Source organism: Melanotaenia boesemani, chromosome 17 (genome assembly GCF_017639745.1).
Source record: "Melanotaenia boesemani isolate fMelBoe1 chromosome 17, fMelBoe1.pri, whole genome shotgun sequence".
Classification (NCBI taxonomy): Eukaryota; Metazoa; Chordata; class Actinopteri; order Atheriniformes; family Melanotaeniidae; genus Melanotaenia; species Melanotaenia boesemani.
In genome coordinates, this window is record NC_055698.1 from 9,013,028 (window position 1) to 9,032,951 (window position 19,924).

The window sequence follows — 19,924 nt, forward strand, 5'->3', positions numbered from 1 at the left end:
ATTATTGAAGTGTAAACTAGATTAAAAGAGAGGATGCATGTAGCTCTTAACTATAACTGGAGGTTTCTTATTGCTGTCTCAGTGCAGAGCAGAAGGATGTAATGCCTAACTTTATGCCACGAGCCTGCTTAGATTGCACATAAATGCAACATTTTTATGCATCTTTCATAAGCCACAGGTTGGGATCATGTTGGTCAGGTTCCCTGTCAGCTGAGCAGCTAGCTCTCTGAAAATCCAAACCCTTCCCCCCGTTCCCCCTCACCCATCATCACCCGACACCCTGCCACCCCCTCCGTTACCCGCCCTTCCTGCTCGTCCTCATTTTCCTTTTGCCCTCTGTGCGTTAACGTCATTACCCATGCGAGTAATTGGCATCTCTAAATGCTGGCGAGGCCAGAAGGGCACGCAGCCTCACCCAGAAAACCTAATTGGGGAAAGTCTTGAAGCGAAGCACAGCAAGGGTGAGAGTCTCCTGAACTATATTTGCACACATTCATTCTCGCTCTTAGCATCCTTTTAATATATATATATACATAGACATATATATTTTGAAGGATTTTCATCACCATCCCAGAAAGCAACACAAACTTCTTCCATTCAGATGTCACTTTTTTTTTATTCTCCTTTCACTATTAGAATTATTCTTACTTTTTTTCCCTACAGTTTTTATTTTATTCAGCCTCATGTTTTAACCTTTCCATCAATAGTTTCTAAATTATATAAGTTTCCTTTTTACTTTCTGTAAGATGTAAACCCCACAGTGCTGTGTTTTCTCTAATGGAAAACATGTCATTGATGAACTGATAATTACTAAATGATGGCTTACACAAATAACTAAATTAAATCATGTAAAGAAACTAATGATGAAATCAGATCATTATTAAACCTTGTCTTGAAATTCGTCTGTCAAAAACTCCGGCATGACTCTTCACCATGATACGCTACGCTTTTTATTTGCTCTCCATTTCTGGACTTTAATCAGTTCTTATCTATTTAAGTGGAACTATTTAAACCTAAACAGATTTAGTAGAATAGATTCAGCTTAGTTGAAACTGTGTGGAGTGTCGTTTTCTCATACCCGTCTCTCCTCCCCTGATCTCCCCAGACGTCTTCTCGTCTGTCAGTCCGTCCATCTAGTTCAGAGACACCCAGTGCTGCGGAGCTGGTGAGCGCCATCGAGGAGTTGGTCAAAAGCAAGATGGTAGGACACGAATAATAGCTCTACCTAGATAACCATCTGGGAGTAAATGACTGAGCTGATTAGCATCTGAGGACTTCATTAGAAAACATTTTAAATATTCCTTTGTATGTATTTAATATCTTATATGAAGAAATGTCATTAGTGTGTTATTATAGTTTATATTAACTTGATTAAAATAATTACCATCTTCACAGGAAGGCATTTGTACTTATGTAAAATTGACTTTATTCCAGGCTCTTGAGGACAGACCCAGCTCTCTATCAGTTGACCAAGGAGACAGCAGCTCCCCCTCCTTCAACCCCTCTGACAACTCCCTGCTGTCCTCCTCCTCCCCCACCGAGGAGATGGACGAACGCCGGAACAATGTCCTCAAGAAAAGACAGTACGTACACTACCATCTGACACACACTTTGTACAGCCCCAAATCAGAAAAACCACCAAAACCACAACAGTGATTCTCACATTGACGTGATGTGTTGGTGTAGACGGTCCAGACTCCAGATATTTCCTGTCCTGTCAGCTTGTGCTTCATATGTTCTTTAAATCCATTCCTGTGATACACATCGAAACTAGTGTGGACAGGAGTAACCAGGGCCTGTGTTTTATCTCATCTTTGAGGATCAAATCACTGAACCGTTTCAAAATACTGTTCCTCAAAAAACAGAAGGGATTTGCATTTTGTCCTTTTGTAGTAGATTATTATTAAGGATGAGTTCACACCAGGATAGTCCACTAGACTCGGTCCGATTGGGGACTCGGTTCAGTTGGGGGGTTCCATATTTTTCCAGACCGTGATGCGTTCATGCTGCACTTTAAAAAGAAATCCGACCTTTTAATTAACTCTGCATCAGAGGCAGATGCTGTGCACTGAACCCACAATGCACTTTGTTTTGTAGTCCACTTCCTGTGTTTGGTCCGCTTGACATGGACTGAGACCTGCATCTGTAGGTAGACCGAGTCCGCTTCTTTCATTCAAATCAGAATTTGTTTGCACATTCACAATACCCCAAACAAAGTGGGAGATTCGAATAAAAAAGGCAAGTGTGAATGGGCCTAAATGATTTGAGGAGTTTAGAGGAATTTCACTATATAAATGGTGTTTTGAAAATTCTGCAAATCACGAGTTCTGGAGCATAAGATGATAGTTTTATTCCTAACCAGCAGTTCAGTCCATCATATGATCTGTCTACTCCCTGTTGTTGTTCAAAACATCATCGTCACATCACGAGAATCACGTCATTTGACCCAATTTAAAGGACAGAACGTGACAAAGGAATCATATCTTCACAGTTTCGTCACATTAGATGCTCTTGGGGTGAAAGTGCCAAAACACAATGTTCAGATACAAGGACAAAGAAACGCTGCATGGCACCACAATGGCAAAGACACACGCTTGAGGCACCAGAGACATTTCTAACCCTTCAGCATCAACTGATGCAGCCACATAAGCAAGTTGTTATTTTTGGAAGCCACAGTCAAGCAGGACACAACAGAGCTTCATTCACTAATTCCACTTAAACGTTTCATGGCGAGGCCTATTCTTCTGCCTTCTGTCCAAGATTATTTATCCTTAGAAAATGAAGTAATCTTCACAACTACAAGGGTTATATCCATAATCCTGCTCTGTAAAGAAACTGAGACATGTGAGATTACTACAGAGGTGACTGAACCTAGATATGTGCTGCTGTGTCTGAGTAAAATCGCCTGTATCACAGGAGAACAGCCAGAAGATAGCAGCCCAGTTCATGTAGGAATGAGTAAAGTACTGTCTGATGAGCAGCTGTGCAACAGTAGAAACTAAAAAAAGTGAACCTGAACAGTTTTACAAATCGAGATTCAAGAGGGATTTATTTGTCATTATACACAGTGCAGGACACAGGTACAACGAAATGATTTCCAGTACAACCCGTCCAAAAGTGGGGGGAGGGTGGGGGAGACTGAGCATCCGTCAACATAACCTTCCAGGAGAACTTTGTAACCAGCCATCCAAAGCCAGTACAGGCAGCCGAATCAGATAACAGCATTTGTTTTAGTTTCAGGCCAGAGCTGTCTCGTCTGCCTTGAGTCTCTCAGTGGTCCCACTGGCGACTCTAATCATCCGAATTTATGGGTCAATTTCCACCCAGCCGAGCCGACAGCTTCTCCAAGTTGGTGTCCACCCCACGTACGAGCTCCAGAATCGCAACCAGCTTGCCATTCTGAGCTAGAATAGCCTCCAGTTTACGATTAAGCTCCTGCAGGTCTGATTGTCTCGACACATACTGGCACAGAAATCCGGCAGCTTGCCAGTGGCCGCCGACAGTGTCCAAATTTTGCGATATGGCAGGAAACTGCCCGCTCCAAACAGCAGAAACCCAGTTATCATGAATCCGAATGTATAGATGTCTTCAGCGTCCTCGACAGACAAGACCAACAGGCACATGACTTTCCACACTCCCCAGGAATCCATCACATATCCAGCCAAAAACGTTCCACCAGGACAAGCAGGCTCCCCTACACCTGTTTTCCGGTTCAGTAAATTTGGTCCAGCTGATCAAATCCATGGTTCTAGATTTTGGTTTCAGAAAGAAATGCAGAGAGAGACTCAGAGATGACAGGACAAGTAGCAGGGCAGAGTGGGGAGGAGGGAGAGAGAAGAAAAGCGTCTGCCTTCGTCAAGAGCCGGAAGTGTTTTAAAGGAAGTGTTACATGTAAATATCTCAGGAACCCATCAGCTGATTCTGATAAGCGACACCTCTGTCAATGGTCAGAGTCAGGAGAATTGAGGGATAGTCACCATAATAAACCCAGTGAAGCCCAAGATAGTATATCATAGAAAGAGTGAATTCTTCACTATAAAACCCCACATAGACATCGAAACTGTCAGGACCTTCAGGAGTCATTTCCATGGGTTACAATTCTTAAAGCCGATACGAGGGCACATTAGCAGAGTGTTTTGTGGTTGAATAAACTTTTGACTACAAAACTTTAAAGGTCCCATATTATGCAAAATTCACTTTTTAATGGTTTTGGAACAGTCATACTGGTCCCCCCGCATGTGTAGGAGACCCCTAAGTGTGAAACTCTTTCAGGCGCTCTCTCTCCCCCCTGCTCCACCTCTAGGGAAGTAAGCGCTGAAATGAGCTTGTTTGAAAGCGTGTACGTTATGACGTCATAAGGGACAATAACCACTCCCCACAGAGCGATGGACCCGTCTACCGGCTCTCAAAGCCCGCCCTCTAAAAATCACCTAGCGCCCAGTGTTTTTCCCTCTTCGGCAACCCTCGTTAGCGGACATGGCTAAGCGACAGAAGCACTGTTCTGTTTGTGGCTGCATAAATGAACACGAAAACGTTTTTTTACTTCCATCCACTGAACCCACGAGGACTGAGTGGATTAATTTTATTTTTGGAGGAAATGTACCCGGAAAACTTCCAAAGGTTTTGCATGTCTGTGGCCAGCATTTCAAAGAGGACTGTTTCCACAACATGGGGGCATGGAAAGCAGGCTTCGCCGACCGTTTGAAGCTGAAGCCAGGTTCAATACCAACTGTCCGTGACACAGCTGGAGAGGTAAGAGCAGTACTGTTAGTCTTCTTGTTCGAACTTCTTCAGGAATGGGTTCCGGTGTTCCGGCGTTTGTTTATCCTTCACTACGCTGTAATCAGCGTCTAGTAACCGCTAAGGCCTAACCTGTCAATCACCTCATGACGGGCGATGCGATGGGCGGAGCCAACAGCTGAGCTGCTCCACCAGGGTTCCGCCCACCATAAACGGCACATTTCTGAAGCTGCTAAAAAGAGGGAGGTGAAGAGAAGCCGCTGCACTCAAACTGAGGGTCGATTTGTCCATACCATGGCGGAAATATTTCATTTAGATATTAATGAATGGTCTCAGATTGGGAATAAAGTGTATAATATGGGACCTTTAAAGGATAACATTTATGATTTAGGGATTTTTTTTGTTTGCTGCTCTTTGGCTGCTAGCTCACAGAGTTTGGGGCAGAAATGTTTGTAATCAGCTGAGTCTGAGTGTGTAAAGAGCTTCTGTACTGCAAATATATTTCATGCTGCCCCCTGTGCAAGGGGCTCTAGTCAAGAAAAAGTTCAGCGCTAGCTCTCTGTTATCTGAAATGGACCCTCACAGAGAAAACATGACATATATTAGGTTCATACTGTCTGCAAAGAAAATGTAAGAATTACTGCTTTTTCCCCTCAGCCTTCTTTTATAAGGGATTCATCATACAATCCCTAATATTTTCTGGTTTGAATGGTTTCATTTAAACCTTATCCGTGCATCACCTTTGTTTTAGATACATTCTGCTGGAGTTGGTGGAGACCGAGCGAGATTACGTCAGAGATCTCTGCCTGGTGGTGGAGGTGAGTTAATCCTTGTCAGTGTTACAGTAAGCAGCACATTCTGTCTGGTAGTTCAGCTTCTTACCTGTGTTTCCTGCATCTCCATCATCAGGGCTACATGAGCAGGATGAAGGAGGAGGGTGTCCCTGACGACATGAAGGGGAAAGACAAAATTGTGTTTGGCAACATTCATCAAATCTACGACTGGCACAAAGAGTATGTGATGCACACACAAAGAAACTGGAGTCACCAGAAGCTACGTTTATTTCTTACTCCTCTATCTTTGTCCGGTTCAGTTTCTTCCTCAGAGAGTTGGAGAAGTGTCTGGAAGACCCTGACAGACTGGGACCACTATTTCTCAAACAGGTTTGTCCAACATGTGACTTATTTGTACTTACTGAAGCACATGGATAAAAATGGTAATTGTGCGTGGTTTATGTATCCAGGAACGAAGGTTAAACATGTATGTGATGTACTGTCAAAACAAGCCCAAGTCAGAGCACATTGTCTCAGAGTACATCGACACATACTTTGAGGTATGTACTTTTATTTAAAAGCTTGAGTTTGTTTTTGTTTTTTTAACTCTGTAAGAAGCATCACATAGAAATTTCTGCCAAGCACGGTTGAAATTTTTTTTCTTTTATCTTTTTAGGACCTGAAGCAGCGGCTGGGACATAGGCTGCAAATCACAGACCTGCTCATCAAGCCTGTCCAAAGGATCATGAAGTACCAGCTGCTGCTCAAGGTTAGTCCTCTACAGTACAGCAGAGGGCGCCGGTGCTCCAGCATCTAGTAATTTCCCCTTATCTGCTCCAAAATGGTAATATTGGACCTTAAGTTTGATTATACATCATTTTTTTTTTATTTAGGATTTCCTCAAACACTCCATAAAGGCTGGTCTAGAGTCTGTGGATTTAGAGGTAAGAAAGCTTTTCCTTGATTCTTTAATAATAAAGCAAAACAACTTCAACCACTGATCAAGACTTTTCTTTTCTGGCTCTTACAGAAAGCTGTGGAGGTCATGTGCATCGTGCCAAAAAGGTGTAATGACATGATGAATGTTGGTCGGCTTCAGGGATTTGATGTAAATCACATTAATTATCCTAATAAACAACAACATTCACTAATAGAACATGAAAAGCCCACCTGACCTTCTCATCCCCCTCTCCAGGGAAAGATTGTAGCTCAGGGCCGCCTTTTGCTTCAAGACACATTCATGGTGTCTGATCCAGAGGGCAGTCTGCTCGGCCGGATGAAGGAGAGGAGAGTGTTCCTGTTTGAGCAGCTCGTTATCTTCAGTGAGCCCCTGGATAAGAAGAAAGGTTTCTCTCTGCCAGGCTTCCTCTACAAGAACAGCATCAAGGTGGTGAAATGAGGACACTTAAATGTTTAAGTCCATTGTTCTTAATTTAAAAGTTGCTTTTTACCCCAGAATGTAAATATTTGTGACTTACTGTTTTCTTTTTTCTTTTTCTGCTCTAGATAAGCTGTTTGGGTCTGGAGGACAGTGTAGAAGGTGATCCCTGCAAGTTCATTCTTACCTCTCGGTTAACCAACGGCACTCTGGAGTCCTTTGTGCTGCACTCCTCCCACCCAGGGGTGCGGGAGGTGTGGACCCTTCAGATCAGCCAGATACTTGAGAGTCAACGCAACTTCCTCAATGGTAGGATATCAGTCACATATACAGGAAATGGCGTTTTGTAGAGGAATTGTTTTGCACCTTTGTCTCTTTTGTACCTTATCACAGCTCTGACCTCACCAATAGAGTACCAGAGGAACCATGTAGGGGCGAGCAGCGGCCCATGTGTACCCAACGTGGGAGCTGCAGGTGGAGGCAGCAGTGGAGTTGGAAACTCACAAAATTGCTCCATCCCTTCCGGACCCCTGGGTGGCTCTCGTCGGCCTTCCAGGATCCCACAACCCTCTCGTCTGCCCCAACCCCTACGCCATCACCCCGGGGGCGATACCGACAGCCCCAACAAGATGTCAGGTATGGAGCTTTTGTCTTTCTTTTGTAATCAGTTGTTTGGCTCAATAAAAAAAAATGTGACTGAAGTGTCAGTTTTGCTCGGTTGTTATCCAGGTTTGTCCCCTCGTCCTGCCCCTGCTCCCCTGCTCCCTCCAGGGGGTAGCCCGCAGGGAAAGCACCACATCCAGACCCCAGAGGACCAAGCTCAGACCCCCACTCCTGCCAGCACTGTGACCCCTGTCCCTCGTGCCATGGTTGAGCCTCTGCCCTCCACACCAACTCCCAAACCACGGCCAGGAGCCGTGTCCCCTATGGCCTCACCCCTTGCCACTCCTGCATTTGGCAAGGACGCTCTTCCTCCTCCCCCTCCTAGTCCGGGCCAAAAGTCCGGATCTGGATTCTGGAGCTCCATGCTGGGCTCTCCAGCCAGCCGCCCTGGCTCGTTCACCTTCTCAGGGGAGGCAGGGGAAACTCCAATCCGTCAGAGCTCAAACCAGATCCAAACTGGTTCTGGCAGCCAAACCCACAGACACTCCACGCACAGCAAGGAAGCTGATCGCATGAGTACGTGCTCATCAGCCAGTGAGCAGTCCATCCAGTCCACCCAGAGTAACGGGGTAAGACTTCCACCTGCTGCCCAGAGCAGATTCGACTAACACAGAGGCAGAGGGAGGCCTGGTCTGTCCTGTCTGCCTGTTGTCTGCTGTCCTGCTGCAGCCAGCGCTACTAATCTGATTCCCACTACGCATTTCTGACAACCTTCACTGCTCTCCAACGTCATCCTCTAGTCTTAAACCATTTCTGAAGACAAAATCTTTCAACAGTTTCCGCTGTCGGTGTTTACAGGCTCAGTCTTTCTAGGGGGCCTTTCTCCATCTCTTCACTGAATGATCTTTTAAGGCTTCCTCAGATTTCTTAACTCTAACAAAGCTTTTACTAACACCTGACTACCTGTTGGCCGTCTTTCACCACCTTCTGGTCCTCATGGTGTGTAACTGCAATCTACTTTTCCTCCAACTAACCTCTGACGTTTGTGGTTCAGCCGCAAACGGACTCAGGAATCCTCATTCAACCCAACGCTCCTCCTCTCATCTTTGCCTGGAGCTGCAAAGACGATTGAAAGAAAATAAAAATCATCTTATTTCAGGCTTTCTTCATCTAGGTTTTTTTTTTCTCGCTAAGATAAAATAACAGACCCCTGCTTTTTTTCTTCCTTCCTTCCACTTGAGTTTAACCTCATAACAAAGCTTGTTTCCAGTGGATCGTAATCTGAGCCCAGTTTTTAACCCCGTGTTTCTCTACTGCTTTTACCTTATTGTCTACTTTTCCCACTTTATCAAACCAGGCCTGGTACATTAGCAGTTTCTTGACATTTCTTTCCAAACTTTAGATAAAAAAAGAAAATTATGCTTGATGAAGTTTGTCGTTTACCATGTTGCCTCCTACCATGCTCACCCCATCCCTTCTCTCCAGAGTGAAAGTAGCAGCAGCAGTAGCGTGTCCACCATGTTGGTGACCCAGGACTACATGGCTGTGAAGGAGGATGAGATCAGCGTCATTCAGGGCGAGGTGGTCCAGATTTTGGCCAGCAACCAACAGAACATGTTCCTGGTGTTCAGGGCGGCTACGGAGCAGGGCCCCGCTGCCGAGGGCTGGATCCCCGGCTTTGTGCTGGGACACACCTCGGCCATTGTCTCCGACTGCTCCGACGGGCCCATCAAGTAAGATCTCTGGAGAATTATTGAGAGCATTCATGTTATTGAGTTGCCTTTTTCTGTTTGGACACACCAAAGTGTGCAAGCTGAACCCATTTTTTTATTTCTAATTTTTTTGAGCCATCTCTAAGATATTTGTCTTCCTAATTATTAGATACTGACCTACAACATTTTCCCTTGTTTCAGTAGGAAGTCTTCTTCCTGGCACACATCCCTGCGCATCCGGAAAAAGTCTGAGAAAAAGGAAAAAGAGGCAAAAAAAGAGACAAAGCTGGAAAATGGGTACAGGAAGTCCAGAGATGGACTGGCCAATAAAGTTTCTGTAAAGGTGAGCTCAACAATCTACAGAGAAGCTCTTAAGGTATGTTTTTTTTTTTTATTATTTCCATCTGACATTATTTTCTGTTTTTTTTCCAGCTCCTAAACCCAAACTACATCTATGATGGTAAGTTTCTACTTCATGCGTAATTCCACAAAGATAAAAGTTAGGCAAGGCAAGTTTATATGTATAGCACATTTCATGTGCAAGACAATTCAAAGTTCTTTACATAAAACATTAAAAGCATTACATCATTAACTAAACTTTAAAAGAAATAGAAGTTAAATAAAAACAATGAAAAAAGCTAGAATTAAATAGATAAAATGCAAGAAATAAAAATCCAGTGTGAGGTATTAACAGTTGTTTTGATAAAAGGCATTAAAAAAAAAATTTTTTTAACCCTGATTTAAACTGCTGAGTCAGCAGACCTGCAGTTTTCTGGGAGTTTGGTCCACATGTGAGGAGCATAAAAGATGAACACTGCCTCTACATGTTTAGTTCTGACTCTAGGAACAGAACGTAGACTTGACCCTGATGACCTGAGGGATTTGGTTGGTTCATAACAAACCAGAAGATCCTGAATGTATTTTAGTCCTAAACCATTCAGGCCTTTGTAAACTAACTGCAGGATTTTGAAGTCAATTCTTTGAGAGACAGGAAGCCACTGTTAAGATCTGAGGACTGGAGGTATTTTATCTAATTTCCTGGTCTTAGTGAGGACTGGAATGGCAGCGTTCTGGACTAACTGCAGCTGTCTGATGGACTTTTTAGAAAGACCTGAGAGGACAGCATTACAGTAGTCCAGTCCACTAAAGATAAATGCATGGACAAGTTTTCTGCTGAGTCATCAGTCCTTTAATCCTCAATATGTTCTTTAGGTGATAATAGGGTGACAACTGTCTTAATTTAACTGTTAAAATCCAGGTCTGAGTCCATGACAACTCCCAGATTTCTGGCTTGGTTGTTAGTTTTGAACTTAGATGTTTGAAGCCGAGTGCTGACTTTTAATCTTTCTTCTTTGGCTCCAAAAACTATTATTTCAGTTTTGTCTTTATTTAACTGAAGTAGGTTCTGGCACATCCCATCTTTAATTTGATCAATGCAGTTGATCAGAGTTTGGTTTAGACTGTAGTCGCCTGGTGACATGGCTATGTAGATTTGCATGTCATCAGCATAACCGTGGTAACATATTTTATAGTTTTTCATAATTTGAGCGAGTGGCAGCATGTAGATGTTGAACAGCAGTGGCTCCAGGATGAAGCCTTGGGGAACTCCACAGGTTATTTTGGTTCACTCAGATATTGGTATTAGTTTGGTTCATTTATATTTACCTATAGGAAAAAAGTAGTCCCTGTCTTTTAAATAGGGCTCAAACTGACTAATTGCAGTGCCAGAAAGTCCAACCCGGCCAGTCTAGTAAGATGTGTCACGTGCAGCCCTGAGATCTAGCAGCACCAGGACTGAAATGTTTCCGCTATCTGTGCTCGAGCAGATGTCATTAAAGACCTTAACTAGAACAATCGCAGTGTCACCAAAAACTTGACTGGTAGACATCAAAACAGTTATTCAGGAAGTTGTGTAATTGTTGAAAGACTGCTTTTACTATAATCTTACTAAGAAAAGGGAGGGTTGATATCGGCCTGTAGCCCCTCATGAGTGACAAGTCTAGGTTTTTCTTTTTCAGTAGTGGCCTGTTGACGGCTGTTTTTAAGGTCTGTGGGAAGACACCTGAAAGCAGAGATGTGTTTACAATCTAGGTTACAATCCTACAAGGTAAACTTGTATTAACAGTTAATGACCGCATTGTTTTACCCTGTTAGCTCCCCCAGAATTCCTTGTGCCTTTGAGTGACGTTACCTGTGACAACGGAGAAAGCGTCACCCTCAGGTGTAAGGTTTGTGGTCGACCCCGCGCTAATGTCGCCTGGAGGGGACCCGACCAGAACAACCTCACCAACAACGGACACTTTAGCATCACCTACAAGTAAGACAGTGATGGTCATATGCACTATGACACCATGACTCTTTGCACAAGATTTACCCCAGTGGATGCATTTACATTACAAATCATTCTACTCTGGATTAGTTTAATTTACCTTACAACCCAACAAGCAGTCAGATTATGTGCTTTTGGGTTGTGAAGCCTGATAAATTGTCTATTTTTGGGGATGTTTCTTGGTCAAAACTGAAGAGTTGGAGAAGAGAGGGTAGGAAAATCTAAATAAACTGATAAATGATTGATTAAATAATTAAATAAATAAAATGATTAAACAAAGTATGTACAGTTAAAAAATATATATATATATATATATATATATATACACACACACACACAAGTACATGAAATGAATCAAAATAAATACAAAATTAAATAAAAACTCCATCTCCAAAATTGAAAGTCAGAAAAATCAAAGCTGACAAAGCTCAGCATTAGTGAAAAGGTTTCATATCGGCAGCAGATTTAAATCAATGTGTTGGTTTCAGTGACGCAGGCGAAGCTACGCTGCGGATAATCGGCACGGGCTCGGAGGATGATGGCATTTACACTTGTGTGGCAACCAATGAACTGGGCAGCGTAGCCTCATCAGCTAGCCTCAGGGTGCTGGGTAAGAATACAGAGAGATTACAGTAGACAGCGTCGGCTGCTCGACAGACCTGGTGATGAGTGACGGTTGGTTTCTTGTTTTAGCCGTGTCTGCTGATGGAGTCCGAGTGAGCTGGAAGGACAACTTTGAGTCTCACTACACTGAAGTGGTTGAACTGGGAAGGTAACAAGCTCACAGTCATGTCTGATCAGCTATAATGTTAAAATCAACTAATTTACCCCCAAAATGGCTCTAAGCTGAGAATCAAGCCACAGATCCTTTGGACTGTGGTGCATTGCCTCTCTGGATGGGGCTTGATCTGATCAGGGATCCGGTTAGTTTAAGGCTACTATACTTGGACCACTTTATGGGTTCATATTGTGGCTGATCAGTGACCGTTTTATGTGTTAAATAACACAAAAATTATGCAGAAGCATCAAAAAAACTATATTATTTTGGATATTTAGGTTGTATTGGTCAGCTGTGTGCCGTAAACAGACTTGTCTCTTCTCATCAGGGGTCGTTTCTCGGTCGTAAAGCGCTGTGACCACAGAGGCACCAAACGTACAGTCGCTGTTAAACAGGTAAACAAGAAGCTGATGAGAAGAGACCGAGTGACGCAGGAACTCAATCTCCTCCAGAGACTCCAACACCCCCACATAGTGAGCCTGATAGACACATATGAGACCTCCAGCAGCTACGTCGTAGTCCTGGAGATGTGAGTACACAGCAAAAATTAAGGCTTTTTATTTTTTACTAAACTGTAAATATCTAACTATCTTCACACACACTCCAGATCTCCTGTCTGACGTTTCTGCTGTGTTTCAGGGCTGATCAGGGCCGTCTCCTTGACTACATAGTGAGCTGGGGGAATCTGACAGAAGAGAAAGTGGCCGGCTACCTGCGGCATATCTTAGAAGCTTTACAGTACTTGCACAACTGCAGAATAGTACACCTGGATGTGAAAGTAAGTAACTGCACCAGAGTATTTCCACTTCACCTGCAATGCAATACATATAAACGATTCTTTTAATTTGATTTAATTTCATGTCAAATGCATTATTTTTGTTTGCACTTAACACATTTTCCAAAGTACTAGGGCAAAGTCACATTTTAAACCGATAACTAAATATGATGTCACAACTGAATCATTTTATTCTAAAAGTAGCTTAAGTAGATATTTAGCTTTAATTTAATGGCTTACAGTGTAGGATTAAAACTTCTGCTAAGGATACATCAGTGTATTCTTGCTTATTGGTCCTCCAAAAAACCTCCTCCAAGGCTGAAATTGGGAGATATTGCATCTATATTTTCTGTCCTGGGTTTTCACCTGACCTGTTTGTTTTGCCTTCAATGAATCTTTGGATGCATCTCCTCACTGATGGCTCAGTCACAGTTCCTCCTCCACCGACAGACGTTCAGATGGAGGCAGGGACTTCTCTACAAGTCCACACCTGGGACATGTTTACACAAAGCCTCCAGTTCGCCTCAGATCTGGGCAGTTTTTCGGTGACGGGTTAAAAAAAATAATTATAATAAATAAATATATAATATAAAATAAAATATATATAAGAAGAATGTGTGACCCAGGATTCACCCGGTCTTCAGAGTAAGTCATCAGAGCGGGTATTGCTGTGTGATGATCTGAGGCCGTCTGATGGTTAAAGATCGACAGTTTTATGAATCATCGTTCTCTTTTCCTTTTGTTCCAGCCTGAGAACTTGCTGGTTGCCCACAACACCAGCGGCCAGCCAATAGTCAAACTCACAGACTTCGGTGATGCTGTCCAGCTCAACAGTGCCCACTACGTTCACCCGCTGCTGGGCAACCCTGAGTTTGCCTCTCCAGAGTTGGTCCTGGGAGAAGCTGTGTCGCTGACCTCTGACCTGTGGAGTCTGGGCGTGGTGACTTACGTGCTGCTGAGCGGCGCTTCCCCTTTCCTTGACGAGAGTGCAGAGGAGACTTGCCTTAACATCTGCAGGTTGGATTTCAGCTTTCCCGCAGATTACTTCCAGGGTGCCAGCCAGGCGGCTCGGGACTTTGTCTGCCTGCTTCTAAAGACCGACCCAGGCAGGAGACCTCCGGCTGGGCTCTGCCTCCAGGAGCCATGGCTGCAGGCTGGCCAGGGTGAAGGTCGAGCCCGAGCAGAGAGCTGCCTGGACACCTCGCGCCTCATTTCTTTTATAGACAGGAGAAAACATCAGACTGATGCTCGGCCCATCGGAGGAGTAAGGAGCTTCATTCAAAGTCGCCTTCAGTCTCGAGTTTGAACACATCTCTGCCCCACCAACATGATCATCGCTGGTAAAAACAAGACAAACGCTGGCGAGGTTGTGGGGCCTGCAGGTTTGATTGTCAAGATCTAAAAAAAAAAAAAAAAAAAATAGGGAAACAATGAATGCTGATCTTATCCTCTTTCACAAAGCTTAATGAAATCCTGTAGTCCTGTTAGCAAAACGGGGCCTTTCACCACATTAATTAATGGACGCCCTCGTCTACTGCTGCTTGCTGGTTATAACTCAAAACAGATTTTATAGTCAAGTGAACAAAATAATCTTTAAAACATATTATGAAGTAACTTATTTTCCTTTGAAAGTTGAAGCTGATCAGAGGAGCCGTTTGATCAAGCCTTGCACAGACGCAGAGCTTTCAGGAGAAAGCGATGCCAGCAGAGCTAGTGCTAATGCTAAGGTTGGGCACAGACATTGTGTGTCTGTGCTCTTTTACACTAAAACTGCAACTCTGATACTTCAGAGAAGCAGATCTTTCTTATAGAAACAATGTATAGAAAAGTACTGTCTGTTTGCAAGTTTAAAAAAAGGTAGAAAATGCTCATCGGTTGAAAGTTGCTGTGCTACATTTGGACTCTGTAGACACATGAAAACGCTGAGCTTTTTGATGGCTGCGCTTACAAAACATACAGGATCTAAGATACCATGGTAACCACGTCGAGAGTAACGATGCTGCACTGTCCAACCTGAGAAGGAACAACAGACATCCATCATTTGCTTTCCTTAGAACAAAAGTCGTGTTGCGCAGAAATGACATGTTTAAGCCTTACTTTGTATATAGACTTCTGCCTTCTGTCCCCTCACATTCACAACAGACTTGTGCTTTCGGACGGCAGTGACTGCCAATCAGATGAGTGAATGTGAAGGCCGAGGAGGATAAATGACTGTAAATGCACTCATTGTATGTTATGTTTGATTATCATGTGCAATGTTGCGGCTTTAACATTTTATGCAACTATTTATGAAGACAGCTGTCGTATCTGTAATAAATCTAGAGAAAAGCATGTACTTGGTACTGCGAGCACTGCTGGTAGTTTGTGTTTATTTGATCCTTGAGTGTTACGACTGCCAGGCCACGTTAGGGTCATAATCTACAATCATGGTTTGATCAAAAATAATTTAACTCTTTTTGTACTGTATGCCTCTGTAGTATTGGTACACCAAAGTTGCTCTAGCTTTATAGTACTTAATAAAAAGGTTTTATTGTTGCTATGTTTCACTTGAGTTAGATAATCAATGATCATGTGAAATGGATTGTTTACAAAAGTAAAAAAAAACTTCAGAGAAAAACTCTTAGTTTGGTCTCTAGGCCTTTATTAGAAGGCAGGAGATTAAAGGAAGACTTAATTAATCTTGTAATTCACTGAATAGATTAAGAGTTGAACACAAAATTTTATTTACAAAATGGTGTTCTAACTTTATGTACAAATAATTGTTGCCAAATTATTTCTTCCAGAAATTCCTCTATTTAAAAGAAAAAAAAACAAAACCCTGAAAATGGTTCAAAATGTATAGCATCCTTGGAAATTTAAAGACAGCTATAATAAAAACAGACATGTGGGGTTAGGATGTGTCTTGTTAATACAGAAATCAGCCCCGTTAGCTTTTTATTTATCTGGAAAGTTGTGCACAGGCCATTAAAAAACAAGGAAACTTGGACTGGATACCTCAGTTAAGGGTTTTTATTTTTCTCCCCTCATTGTTTTGTCTTTTCTTGTATTGGTTTCCTGTTTTTGTTTGATAAATTACACATTTGCTACTTTTTTTTTTTATCTTTGCATGTATATTTCTTTGTACAGATCATACATATTTTCTCCTGTAAATATTCTCATTTTGCCATCAGTCATTTGAAAATTAAACATCATGAACACAAGCTGCTTGACTTTTATTTTATTTTCTGTTCATTTAGACAGTTTCAGATGCCTGATTTAAATATGGGGATTCAGTCAGACTGATGTCACAGAAACAAAATCGAAATAGGACTTAAAATATAACCTGATAAGCCGTAACATTATGACCACCTGCTTAAAACTGAAACTAATAAATAGATTCTGTAAATTTTAGTCAATACTTAACCCAATACTCAGGCTTTATACGTCTATTTTTACTCAGAGTATTTTCATTTATCCTCAAACACACACTTTCTTTTAGAAACAGACTTGTTTACATCTTAATAGACTAGTGGTTAATTTATTTTTTAATAGTTTTCTTTGTTTTCATGACTCAATATAGATATAAACTAGAGCTCTGTATTGTGTAGGAAATGGCTGCACCAAGTCATAGCATGGTTAAGACCTAAGCTATTAGCCAATAAACTTCACGCTGTCATTACAGCTGGTGCTTTCATCACTTTTAGATCCATGTCATAAATTGTAGACAGTTTGGAAAGACAAATATTAACACTAACAATATTAATACCCAGAAAATAAATGGATCCAACAGCCTTTAAAGTTCTGCTTTTGAGTACGGTGTGTTGGAGCAGGGAGACTTTAAAAACTTGCAGGGCTGTGGGACTTGATTAAGTAACCCTGGTTTAGGGTCTTGTTAGATATACTGGGTAGTTTACACTGCCCTCAAGTGGCTTATAATCATAGTGAGAGAACTTGTATCAAGTAAAAATATGAGGCAAGTTTTACATTTGCTCACAGCTGTAAAGGGCTAAAGGTTTTAAAAGTAGGTGTGAGTAGTTGAAATCTTCTAGTTCACCCTTTTTTCTTCTTTTATCACAACATTTGAGAGCTGTCAGGACTTTGCATCCATGACACTAAAGCAGACTAAAGCTGTTTCCAGCAAAACAGAATAACTGCTCTTAGTGACATGAGAAAAATCAGGCCATTTCAGACCCTGTGTGCCACACAGCTCCTGTACACGGTCTCTCACCTCAACTACTGCTGCAATGCTCTTCATGCGAAAGAGAAACCTCAACATATGATCCAGAACTTAGCAGCACCTTGAATGGAACAAACAAAAAAATCTATTAAAATAGTGCTTACCTGCAGAATATGTGCTGTATCTGCACCCAGCTATCTAAACCTCTTCCCAAGGAAGGCCCTCTCAGTGCTTACTAAAACTGATCTGAATATCTTGGTTGCTAACAAGTTCACGCTTTACATACATAACACTTGGCTTATCAATTTAATCTAAGAAGACGTCTGTTGTCAGAACACTATATGACAAGGCCACAATCATCACAGATCCACAGGACAAAGAGGAGGAGGAGGAACATTAAAAAAAAAAAAATAAAAACTATTAATAAAATAATTGCCATTATCCTGGGTGGGCCACATAGAGAGGGAGGAAACAAATAAAAATGAAAGAGGCACAACAAAGAAGGTGAAAGGAAAGGATACACAGAAAACAAAACAGCATTGGCACGGTTACCCTTCCATACATACACAAAAAGTATATACTATTATATTTCCTACAAGAAACAATGAAAAAATATCACATAAACACCCCAGTTAAGCTACATGTCTCTCTGAAACAGTTACTTGGACACCCAAAAGACAAAAATACCTCCGTCATAAAGAGATCAGTCATTTACAAAATATCTTGTCTGTTATGCAATAAAACATACACTGGGGAAAAAGGAAAAACTTTGGATAAAAGGGAAAGGCGAACACAGGAAATAATGCAAAAAGAAAACCATAAGATAAAGCATGCAACAAAACAGAAAAAAAGGACAACAAAATTCAAAATCAGCCTATATCTGACCACAGTAAAAAGAGAGAAGCCAGAGTCATCCTCTCAGAAAGCCATAAATACCCCCGATGGATCAGGGAGGCTACAAAGATACAGAGACGAGTCCTAAAGACAATCACAGCAATGAGGGAACTTATATCTTGTCACACGCCTGGGATGCTATCCTCCGCATGACACCAGACAGTAGGGGGCATCCTCTGCTCTCTGGAATACCATAGAAAGAACCTACAAAATACTTCACAGTAACATCATGTGACCCTTCTGAGGAATGTTACAGGAAGTAGCCAAATCACATCAAGGGAAAAAGGCCGTAATTCCCTACATGTCTTAGAAAAAGGAACATCTGCATAATCGGCTTATCTAATTTAAAGATATTTTATATAATACAGTACCCAAATGTATAGAAGTGCTGCTCTTGGGAGTCTGACAGTGTCAGAAATAGCAAAAAAAAAAAAAAAAAAAAGACTTACCTCACTAAAGCCAAAAATAAGATGATAATTTCCATCTTCAAAAAAATGTTATACAACAAAAATATACACCAAAAAAAGCCAGTTCACAGCAAAAGAATATGTGAAAGCACTTTACATGAATATGCAAACCAAGCTACTTCAAATTTGAATAAAATACAGACATCTCCACATTAGAGCACAGGTGTAATTAATGACATTAACGATGGCTGTGTTCCATTTAGTTTGGTCAGGGTTTGGTTTTATTTGGGTTAACTGGACAAGCTTTAAAATTACTATATACAAGCAGCCCACTTTTGCTTTAATGCAGTGTAGTGGTAATGTGCTGTAACCTATTTTCTGTTTTTGTGAACTTTATATGTTTGATACAATACATTATAGTGTATTCAGAAAGTGTTTGTTACGTAGCTTTTTTTCCTTATTATTCCTAATTCAGTTTCATGTTGCAGCCTTCAGAAAATTCACAATGTGATTAGTGTAATTATTGACTAAAAGTGTTTTTGTCTTTCTTTTAAAATTTAACTTATTTATTAAAGTCCAAATTTATTCATTTTTCTTCCCCCATGAACTGATAGTTCTTTTCTATATGTGAGAGATCAGACCTTATCATCTTTACACTAACAATGACGACAGACAGACAGACAGACAGATAGACAGGTAGACAGATAGACAGATAGACAGATAGACAGATAGACAGATAGACAGATAGATAGATAGATAGATAGATAGATAGATAGATAGATAGATAGATAGATAGATACTTTAATTAATCCCAAACAACTAAATTTATGGCTTAAATATCTCATTCACTTTTTGAATCGGAAGAAATAAAATATACCCAAAGAGGGTCAGCTGGAAGATTTAAGGTTGTTTAGGGCCCTTTCCTTGATTATGAAATAAAAACTGTAATTAGCATGTGCTCCAATAAATCAGTCAACTAAATTTACCACAGACAGTTTCACTACTTTTGATGTAATGAACTATAAATATCATAACTGGGTTATTAAAAAATATATATTTTAAGGCCATGCTATGCTTGTGTAACAAAAGCCATCGAGCTTGGGTTGGCTAAAGCTAACCCTTAGTCACAGCTACATCAATGGCTCTATTTAGCTAATTATCTTGCTTCTAAGTACAAAAAGTTTACTTTAATGCTGTACCATTTATAAACAGAACTAGTTTTAAATAACAAAAATTGAAGTCAATGGCATTTTTTGATAGTAATGGAGAATAAAGTGGTTTAAAACCTAGCATGCCATTAGCGTGCTAGCCTAGCATACAACCTTTGTTACATTCACAAAGTGTGCATAAATTAATATATCTAGTCCATTAATACAGAC

General features: G+C 41.4%; 1 protein-coding gene across 8 annotated transcripts in view; it reads left to right on the forward strand.

Moving 5' to 3' along the window:
• Positions 1-16,287, forward strand: part of trioa (trio Rho guanine nucleotide exchange factor a) — an 83,945-nt gene extending 67,658 nt beyond the window's left edge. For 3 of the 8 annotated variants that reach the window (XM_042011377.1, XM_042011380.1, XM_042011382.1), the window contains 22 exons: positions 1,106-1,201; positions 1,435-1,583; positions 5,492-5,558; positions 5,650-5,753; positions 5,834-5,903; positions 5,984-6,073; positions 6,190-6,282; positions 6,407-6,457; positions 6,544-6,621; positions 6,709-6,900; positions 7,020-7,200; positions 7,285-7,527; positions 7,621-8,123; positions 8,980-9,227; positions 9,408-9,549; positions 9,639-9,666; positions 11,361-11,523; positions 12,024-12,145; positions 12,229-12,307; positions 12,642-12,842; positions 12,953-13,091; positions 13,837-16,287. In XM_042011377.1, the coding sequence (XP_041867311.1) occupies positions 1,106-1,201; positions 1,435-1,583; positions 5,492-5,558; positions 5,650-5,753; positions 5,834-5,903; positions 5,984-6,073; positions 6,190-6,282; positions 6,407-6,457; positions 6,544-6,621; positions 6,709-6,900; positions 7,020-7,200; positions 7,285-7,527; positions 7,621-8,123; positions 8,980-9,227; positions 9,408-9,549; positions 9,639-9,666; positions 11,361-11,523; positions 12,024-12,145; positions 12,229-12,307; positions 12,642-12,842; positions 12,953-13,091; positions 13,837-14,394 (3,597 nt within the window). In that variant the 3' untranslated portion in view covers positions 14,395-16,287. Of the gene's footprint in view, positions 1-1,105; positions 1,202-1,434; positions 1,584-5,491; positions 5,559-5,649; positions 5,754-5,833; positions 5,904-5,983; positions 6,074-6,189; positions 6,283-6,406; positions 6,458-6,543; positions 6,622-6,708; positions 6,901-7,019; positions 7,201-7,284; positions 7,528-7,620; positions 8,124-8,979; positions 9,228-9,407; positions 9,550-9,638; positions 9,667-11,360; positions 11,524-12,023; positions 12,146-12,228; positions 12,308-12,641; positions 12,843-12,952; positions 13,092-13,836 lie in introns of those variants that run through there. The other 5 variants (XM_042011378.1, XM_042011384.1, XM_042011381.1 and 2 more) reach the window with 4 other exon arrangements.
• The last annotated feature ends 3,637 nt before the right edge of the window (positions 16,288-19,924 follow it).